Source organism: Poecilia formosa, unplaced genomic scaffold (assembly GCF_000485575.1).
Source record: "Poecilia formosa unplaced genomic scaffold, Poecilia_formosa-5.1.2 Scaffold13, whole genome shotgun sequence".
Classification (NCBI taxonomy): Eukaryota; Metazoa; Chordata; class Actinopteri; order Cyprinodontiformes; family Poeciliidae; genus Poecilia; species Poecilia formosa.
In genome coordinates, this window is record NW_006799952.1 from 2,200,536 (window position 1) to 2,209,995 (window position 9,460).

The 9,460-nt window shown below is 38.7% G+C and overlaps 1 protein-coding gene across 2 annotated transcripts; it reads left to right on the plus strand.

Annotated features, from left to right (window-relative positions):
- Positions 1-2,123: 2,123 nt before the first annotated feature.
- Positions 2,124-8,857, plus strand: LOC103133821 (ELKS/Rab6-interacting/CAST family member 1-like). 2 transcript variants are annotated; one of them, XM_016668103.1, is made up of 3 exons: positions 2,124-2,326; positions 3,723-4,492; positions 5,005-8,857. In XM_016668103.1, the coding sequence occupies exons 2-3, from the start codon at positions 3,944-3,946 to the stop codon at positions 5,263-5,265; spliced, it is 810 nt and encodes a 269-aa protein (XP_016523589.1). In that variant the 5' UTR covers positions 2,124-2,326; positions 3,723-3,943; the 3' UTR covers positions 5,266-8,857. The 2 variants fall into 2 exon arrangements, with proteins under 2 accessions (XP_016523589.1, XP_016523590.1); XM_016668104.1 differs by having other exon boundaries at positions 3,831-4,492.
- The last annotated feature ends 603 nt before the right edge of the window (positions 8,858-9,460 follow it).

Sequence of the window (9,460 nt, forward strand, 5' to 3'; positions counted from 1 at the left end):
AATCGTTCGAGATATCTGAATGATAAATTCAAAAGCAAAATTAAACAGCTAATATACATCAACAAGTAAACCATAAAACAGCATTACTTAAAACTAAACGTTTCGCAAGACATGTATTTTGTCGTGGTAAAGTTAAGTAATTTTTTTTAACTAAAATTAGTAAGGTGAGCACTGCCCCCTGGTGGCAAAGCCTATCTGCCTTTAAATATTGAAATAGACAAATAACTACATTAATGTAGTTATTAGTCTACATTAATGTAGACAAATATATATATATATATATATATATATATATATATATATATATATATATATATATATATAACCACATATATATAAAATGATTTACAATTTCATTTATTTTATAGTACAGCAAAGTAACCAAATCAATTATTTATTTGAGTATTTATTTACTTATAGAATCATTGTCTCTTAAAAATTTTGTATTAGTAAAGGAACACTTATACAGTAATGAAATTCACATGTTGTGTAGATTAAATTATCAAATGTTGACGTTTGTTTGATGACCAACAATTACATGTACTCATTATTAATTACGTATGTTTTTTAATTCAATTAACATATCTTTAGTTTATTTTAAATAATTATGTAAAATTTATATTTACATGTATGAGCTATTGCTCTCTTGGATTGTTGCACTTTTGACCCTTGATAGAAATCTGAATATCAGCATACAGACATATATAAACAAAATGTTCAGGTTAATTCAAGCTCAGTATCCATTTATGCAGATTTTTATACATATTTATGGTGAAACAACACTAGCCGCTCTGTAAAACAGTTCTAACCTTAACTGATTCCTACAGGTCAAAGTGTTAAACTTTGTGCTTCCGAAACAACAGCATAACTAGAAAAGAAATTGCATTTCCTGCGAAAATGCAGTGTGAATGCTGTAAGCTGAATATTTTTAGTGAAAATTGCAGAAGCATTTGAAGTGAACTGCAGAAGACTTGCAGAAGCAGCAGAATAAAGCAAAAATCTGCTAAGCGCAAATAGAAAACTTGTATAAGAGGAGTGCAAACTTTCAGTCAATGCAAAAATCTCACCCAAAAAGTATTAGAAATGTGTGCAGAACACTGTTTACAAAGCTAATCTGTAAGGTCACAACATTTTATAAGCTAAAATTAGTTAAAAATCTAAAATTAGTTGAAATACTAATGCCAGGCTTTGGATTAGGGCTAGCATCTTGACCTACTGTACACGAAGTGTGAAAAAGCTCATGTAAAAGCTAAAATTTGCTAAAAAAGCTAAAATTAGCTAGACTAATAATGACAGCATTTTGAATAGCACTATAATGCTGACCTACAGTAACATACTCCATACAGTTTGAAAATACCAGAAATGTAATAAGCAGAGACATGTTAGCTAAAAAGCTAATGTTACCTAAAATACTATCAATTGCATGCTGACCATCACTAGCATGATTGACTAAATTTAGAAGGTTTTAGTAAAATGTAGTTAAAATAATTTCAGATAAAAAATGTTAGCCCTCATGCCATCACTGGAATGTTGACTAAGTAAATTAATTAAAGTAATATGCAAATATTACCTATCAAAATAGGTTTGGAAGGTCAGTTGGAATTAGGGTTAAAATTAATAAGGGTTGGGATTGGAATTAAGGTTGGATGCAGGGCTAAAAATTGGGTTGTATTGAGGGCCAGTATTGGGGTCGGAATGAGAGTTGGAATTATGGTTGGAATTAAGGATGGAAGGAGGGATGGGATTAGGGTTTGGAAAGAGGGTTGAAATTAGGGTTACATTAATTGAGTGAAGGGCTAAAATAACTGCCAAAGGGAAAACCTTTATTTCTAAAGGTGGTACTTGTGCAATAAAGTTGGAGAAAATTCTCTCGTAACATTTGAGCATGCTGTGTGCCAATCTTTGGTAATGTTTAACAAAACCAACACTAGTAATAGCTCACTGTAGCCTATGCCACAGCCCCGCAAAGACAACAAATATGAATGCGTACCATTTGTCAGAGTCGACAGATAACTCTCTGTTTCACCGGGTGTCCATGTTAGCTACTGTTCAGTCCACATTCATTCCCAAACCACTGTTCTGTCGGGACCGCGCGTTTAAAATTAAAGCGTGGCGAGAAAGGCTCACGTGAACGCGCACAGGGGGCTTGACGTCACTGAGGCGCCCTGGCTCTCCTGAGCCGCTAGTACTGCTGGTAAAAAGATGGGAAAATCAGATAGCCGTTCATCGAAAAATTAACATAAAATGCCAGTTTTTACCACACATGTCCGGATACTAGAAGACTGAGCTCCAGCAGCGATTTGAGCTCCACTAGACAACGAAAAAGGTACTTTGATTGAAGAGGGTTGTCCCCCTCTTTCTTACCTTTAAGTTAAGCTATTGCGTTAGCGGCAGAAAATAGAGATTTAGCTTGACCACTAAATTTGGGTTGGACTAGCCTCCATATGTCAGTGTGAGCTAACACTAGATATGTGCATTTTATACTTTTGGCTTTTAATAGGCATTTTCTGGGTTCATAGGTTTGTAGTCGAGCCTGAGAATGAAGAAAAGCTGAAAACGAGGAGAAGGAAAATGGATATGGTTAGATGGGTGTCTCCAAAGCAGCCGCTGTATGTTCCGTGTCGTTAAATGTCTCATTCTCCGTTAGAGTATGACATTTTAACATTGCAAGGTAGGACGTCGTCAAATTAAAACATCAGAACCGATTTTTTTTTTTACTTGCTAATATTTCTATTTGGATCAACATTTCTTAGCATGGAAATGATTTTTTTTCCTCCCTTGAACGTCCACCATGGACAATCCCCTTTTTTCCCCTCCCTGCTGCTTTTAACCTAAAGCGTCAGCTCATTGCACAACAATATTCGGATTATTTACATTTATACGATATGCAAAATGTTGAGTAATTACAAACACATGTAGCTTTAATTATAACCAGTTAGAGTAGGTTAAAGGTAGAGTTGTCATGGTTTAGTGTTAATCCCAGCAGGGCTACACCGAGGTTACACAATTAAAATTACAGCTGACTATGTCCCTAACGGGCCTTATTTCTTGTTAGATCAGAAACTAATCATGTAACCCAGATTTTAATTAATGAGTTAGCTGATTACACATTTTAATTTTACACTTATTCACATATTAGACCTTAAAATCACTGCTAAAGACATTTTCTTTATGTTGTCAGTGTAGTGGTATATGGTGGGGGAATATTGAAATATAGGCACAAGGTTAGTGTTTCTGAGTGACTTTGTAATCTATAAATGTATTTTATAATTTGTACTGAAATCTAAAGTCTCTATAACAGACCTGCACAGTCCATCCATCCATCCATCCATCCATTTTCTGAACACCCTTGTCCCTCAGTGGGGTCGGGAGACCTGCACAGTATTAAGCATAATTTTTCCATGATTATATCAGCTGAGATAAACGCCCACCACTTCAAATATATGTGTAAATATGATTATTCTACATGATAAAAGTAAGAAGATTGATATTGTTATATTTCTGTCTGAATTAGGCATGTCAAGTAGAATAAATGGGGAAAGTACCAAAAGTTGTTTTTTTTTTAAATGTATTAAAGGTTACATGAATATCAATATGACAACAAATCAACGCTTGGGTCTTACTGCGATCTTAACCTTATATATCTCACTGGTTTTATTTAAAAATGTCACTTTTTGGTGTTGATGTGCAGTTTATCAGAAGTGGTTGTTTTCTGTTTGCAGATTTATTTGTAACTCTGGGAAAGTCTTGTCACATCTTCAGTCCCTAAAGTAAAGAGGAGCAGGCTTTATCTTTTCTTTTTTTATAAATATCATGAATATTGTGTCCAGCACCTGCAGTTGAAGCGGCATCATCACTCGACTGTTTCAAGGCAGCGCCACAAGATCCGAGAGGATTTACCTACATCTGTTAGTCTGTTGGCTCCTTCGCTAGTTAGCAGAAGATGTACGGTAGCGCCCGCTCTGTTGGCAGAGGAGATGCCAAAAACGGTGGGGGAAGAGACGGAGGCGGCGGCGGTGGCAGTCAGGGATCCGGCCGCTCACCACGCCTCCCTCGATCTCCTCGGATGGGACACCGACGCACCAACAGCACCGGCGGCAGCGGAGGAGGTCCTGGAGGAGCGGGCGGGAAAACTCTCTCCATGGAGAACATCCAGTCCCTCAATGCTGCGTATGCCACCTCAGGACCCATGTACCTGAGTGACAACGAGGTCGCCATGGCGGGCGACCACGTACCCAAAAGTGGTGTGACGGTGACCGCCGCCGGGCGACAAAGGGTGACATACGGATCGCGAGGAAGCAGCGGTGGAGTCGTGGCTGCTAGCACTCCCAACATCTCCACCATGGTGCCTGCTAACGCAGTGCTGCCAGCAGGCATGATGGCAGGGGACGCGCTGGCGTTCGGGGAGCACCACATGGCCTCCACAGTGCCACACTCTCTAAGGCAGGCCAGAGACAACACCATACTCGACCTGCAGGCCCAACTGAAAGAGGTATTTCATAGGACTGGAACCATTAATCATAATTGATGGATTATGATCCATCAATTATGACTTTGTAATCTATAAATGTCCCTAATTTAATAATCAATTAATATACAGACAGAAAAAAATAACATATTCAGATCAGTAATTAATCCAAAACTGTAAAAAAAGAAAAAAAAGAAAATCATATATGGTAAAAACATATTTGTTCTACCCAGACCTCCTCAAAAGTCGTAGTTTTAGCTTCTTATTGTATTGCATTTTAGGCGATAAAATGTTCATTTTCTTTTAGAATTTTTTGTCTTATTTACATATTTTAATGTATTTCTAATATTGTATAAAAAAGACTCAAGTGGTTAAATGAAAAATCTGCCTTTTTTTTTTTATTCCATTAATCATCTCAATAATCGATTTCCGAACTAATTGTTAGTTACAGAGTTCTTCTGCCAGTTTTGCAGATTTCTTCCCTCAAGAACAACAGATATCTGGATGAGCTTTATCACCTCCCTCTGTTCTGTCAGGTTCTGCGTGAGAACGAGTTGTTGCGGCGAGAAGTGGAAGTGAAGGAGAGCAAGCTGAGTTCCTCCATGAACTCCATCAAAACCTTCTGGAGCCCGGAGCTGAAAAAGGAGCGAGCCCTCAGGAAAGACGAAGCTTCCAAGATCGCCGTTTGGAAGGAGCAGTATCGCGTTATTCAGGATGAAGCACAGGTGAGCGTTTCAGTCTCTGATCTCAAGTTAATTTTCTCTGCATCAAATCATCACATTTTAAGATGGGGCTAGGGGTGAACATAGTCCAGTCATTGTTCCGGCTTTCATTTTCATTATTCTCTCCATGTATATGTTTAAAAGCTGGTTTTGAACATCTAGTTAATCCTCTTACGTGCAGCTATATGCTCATGCTTTGTAGATGAAAGGGGTGTAAATTTTAATGGTGCATTAGCATTTTCGTGTGCTTTGGAAAGTGCTGGAAGTGGTGAGCATAATAAAATGTAGCATTAAGGCCTATTTAACGTGTGTGTGTGTGTGTGTGTGTGTTGTAGTGGTAGTCACAGATGCAGTTGTGTGGATTTAGGACTTTAGATGCCTGCATTGTGTTGAACAAGATGTTTTTGCTCTGAGTTATGGGATGTTTTGATCACAGCTGGTCGGATCATGCAAAGTCTAAGAACACAAGCAGAGAAAACGCAGAAAATGAATCTATATTAAAAACAGCCTGGCTGCTTTCTGCCATCTATAAATGGATGTTGACGCTTTAAGTTCTGCCTTAAGAATATTTTTCGCTACCCATTTAATGGCAGGTGTGAGATTCTTACATGATGTTGGCTTTGGGTAAAATGAAACTACTGCTTCATTATATTTACACAAAATTTAAAACAAAAATCCAAAACATGATTAATGTCAATTACTTGCCACAGAATGCTATCATATTGTATACTACACTCATGATATTTATAAGGTTTGTTTTTCTTCAGTATAAGGGGAAAACAAAGTATAAAACTTGGATAAGTTTTGTAGTTTTGCTCAAATTCTTAAAGGCCAGAGTATGTATTTTTTAAATTCTTCACTGGAAATATTTCGCCAATAAATCGGCCCTGATTTCCTTAATTTTGGGCGATCAGCCGATACTTGCATCTGAAACCGATCGAATCCACTGAACTTATCTACTTCCAAAAAACGCCTGAAATCAGCCGCTGTCCTCTTTTTGAGAGAAAGCTGGCTGACAGGCTGACCCGTCCATAAAGTGACGCCTGTATGTGTACGATTAACAATCATCACCCAGCTGTTGCCAACTTGGCAACTTTGTTGCTATGATTAGTAACTTTTCAGACAAAAGAAATCTGCATTAGTCAAAATTGGATTTGGTAGGTGAGGTTTTGTGAAAATCGGTGATCTGCCAGAAAACTGCAATCGGTGCACCCTTAGTTTTCAAACAGCTGACTTAGTTTTTCTTTTAAAACTGAGAGAAAATGGTAGCAGCCTTCTTTTATTCATCTGATGGTCTGCAGCAACAGGTCGGGGAGGGGCAGTGCTTCATCGGGCAGGAATAAAAGCGGATAGTGACACTTTTATCTCCTATGAATATCTCATTAAAAATACTTTACGCATTGTACGACATTTGTGTCTTTTAAAACTGAAACCTTTTCAAACTTTGATGTACGCTTCGTAGCAGACAACCGTACCGCACCAAGCTGCGACTAAAACCGTAGATGTATAACTTTAGTAATGTGCGTTGTGCTGAATATGATGTATTGATCCCAGCTGGTGGGATCTTTTACATCTTTTCTCAGATGTGTAGTGTGGGTGTACCTTTCCTCTGGCTTACAGTCTTTTTAATGAGACAATACAGGAAGTGTCAAAGCAAATGGAGTTCACTCTGGCTATGTGAAGCCCAGAGGAGCACACTGCTGCTCCGCACTGCTAGTCAGCTGGCTTAAAGGCTGCACCTGCATCTTTCCTTAAACTCCAGTAAATGTAATTTTACAACTATGAATACAGTCATGTTATCGAAATGAAAGGAGCACCACCTATTCCTCATATGAAGATCACACAGTTTTACAACTACATTTGATAACTTATGAGTGGTTGTCTGTTATTTAGCTAATAGCAGCTCATCAGTTATACTATAAAGAGCAGAACAAAAAATACTTTCTTTGCTAACCAACTAGAAACTGCTAGTTACATTTCTTTCTTTCCTGTTTTTAAAATCATTACACAATCAATGCTTTATAGACTATTATAATTGTGCGAATCAGTATTGTGTGACATTTTAGCAGCAGTACTGTTGCTTTCTAAAAAAATAAATAAATAAAATTAGTCTTTGGAAAAATTTTGTGTAAGAATCCTGATCCCTAAAAATGTAATATTTTCAGTATGTGGTAGTAATTTTATGTCAGCCAGAGTGACGTATTTAATAATGCCAACTCAATAAACACATTTGAAGCCTTTCCAAAAAGCCATTGTTGTTGTCACGATTGTGGGAATTAGGTTTCATTAACAAAGACAAATCGTCTTTGTTTAACTGTGACTGTTAATGGATGGGCCGGCCTCCTGTGTAATTCGCTGTTTTCGCCCCTGCTGACTCACAGAATCCTGCTCCAGACTAATTCCCAGTTCTGCCCGACCAGCGCAGGGCTAATCAGCGGGTGCTTTAATTTAAAGATGTCAGCTTTCATACGTCTGCCTCCGCCTCCCACGCTGGCATGCACGGAGACACAGAAAGGCACGGACACTGATTACGGCTTTGTGGTAAACTGCAGGCGTCGTCCTGGAAAGAGGCCCGACTGAATGAGCATATTTGCAGTTTCATGTTTGCTGCTCGTGTGCGATTCTTCCTCTCTTTCGCGGTTACTTGTGTTTATTTGAGTACTTAATTTCATCCAAATCGTGTTTTGCTTTCTCTGGCAAAGTAGCAAATATAACTTGGTGTTAAGATGAGTTTAGGTGGTGTGTGTGTGTGTGTGTGTGTTTTCTCTCAGACACCTGACTGTTTTCTCCCCTCAGGCAGTGAGGGTGAGAATATGGGGGCTGAGGAAGGGAGAAGGTGTGTGTGTGTCTGTGTGCGTGTAGGTATATCAGTGAGAGAAGCAGGGCGGTGGTGGCTCGGTGCAGTGAGTCAGCCTTAGTCACGGGGCGTAGAGGGTGATGGAAAAGGGATGGCTGGTGAGAGGATCGGCAGGAGGAGAAGGGAGAGTGTGTGGAAGGTGGTTGGACAGCGAGTCGGGAGTAGAGCGATGTGCGCTGGTGGAGGGTAAAGGACGGATTGACAAAGGAAGGGAACAGGGAGGGGTCAGGACGACGGAGAGAAATGAAGCCAGACACCGACTTCTCTTTTTGTTCGGTCTTCTGAAAAACGCTCGCAGCTGGTTCAGACCGGAGCGTAACACAGCCTCGTGTTACGGCCTCGCAGCAGCTCTGCCAAGTGCCGTGGCGTCAGATGCTGCAAACAATGCAACACTACACTGGGCCGATTGTGTTTCACCACTTGTTTCTCAGGGCAAGAAATGCAACACTGTCCACAGAGCGAGATCCAGAAAGAGGAATCGGTCAAGACAGGGGGCTAAACGTATGATAAAAGCCGTTTTTTAAACAGAATTTGACACAATCGTATTTTCGTGGTAACCGGTACCGCTCCTCCTGCTCATTGACATCTGGCACCAGAACCCCTGCATGGAGTTGGTATAGAAAATGAGATGGAAATTACCATGTCTTTACATGATCGTGTTAGTTTAGTTTATTTCACAGTTAAAATACAGATCAACGATATTAAGACAAAAAAAATAAACTGTTCAGGAAAAGCAAAAGCAAAATGGAAAAATACATAATGTGACCCAAGTATACAATCCTTTATCAGTTGATTTCTAAATGTATATAGAAAAAAATCATAATTATTATTTAAGTACAGCTACAAATAACATTGAAACTATTTTTAAAGAATGCCTTTTACCAAGTGTGAAAAGTTATTTTGAACTTTGCACAATGTTCTGTCATCTCAATCTTTTATATTTTATAAATGCCTACATAAAAAAACAACACTAAATTATCCTTTTGAATGTTATTCTATGGGACACTGTGGTAATCTCTCCCTGCCAGCTAAGAAAGGTTGGTGGCATCAACTAACTCTCTCACTCTTGGTTACCTAGCAGCTAACTCTCTCTGTGGTTGCCTGGCAACAACGTGTTGAGTAACTGGTGCGGTAGCAGTTCTAGGTTTCACTCTGTGCTTCATAACTGCTTAAAAATAAACAACGATAGCAAGTGAAAACTTTGGATAAAAAAGGAAGGGTCAAGCACCAGTTCAGATATTTAAAACAAAAAAACTAATCAGTAATTATCAGTAACAACAATTATTGATATTGACAGATATGAAACGCTTATCGTGATATGTTTTCCAGTCATATCGCCCAGTTCTAGCTGTAGTTTGAGTAATTATTGTTTTTTCAGTAACAATTAAATAATATGAAATGTTTTTGTTTTAA

What these genes read in the sequence shown, in the direction of transcription:
- LOC103133821 (XM_016668103.1), top strand. Translation starts at nt 3,944, where the DNA reads ATGTACGGTAGCGCCCGCTCTGTTGGCAGAGGAGATGCCAAAAACGGT. An exon ending in TGCAGGCCCAACTGAAAGAG is followed by an intron (nt 4,493 to 5,004) that starts GTATTTCATAGG and finishes CTGTTCTGTCAG; the next exon opens with GTTCTGCGTGAGAACGAGTT.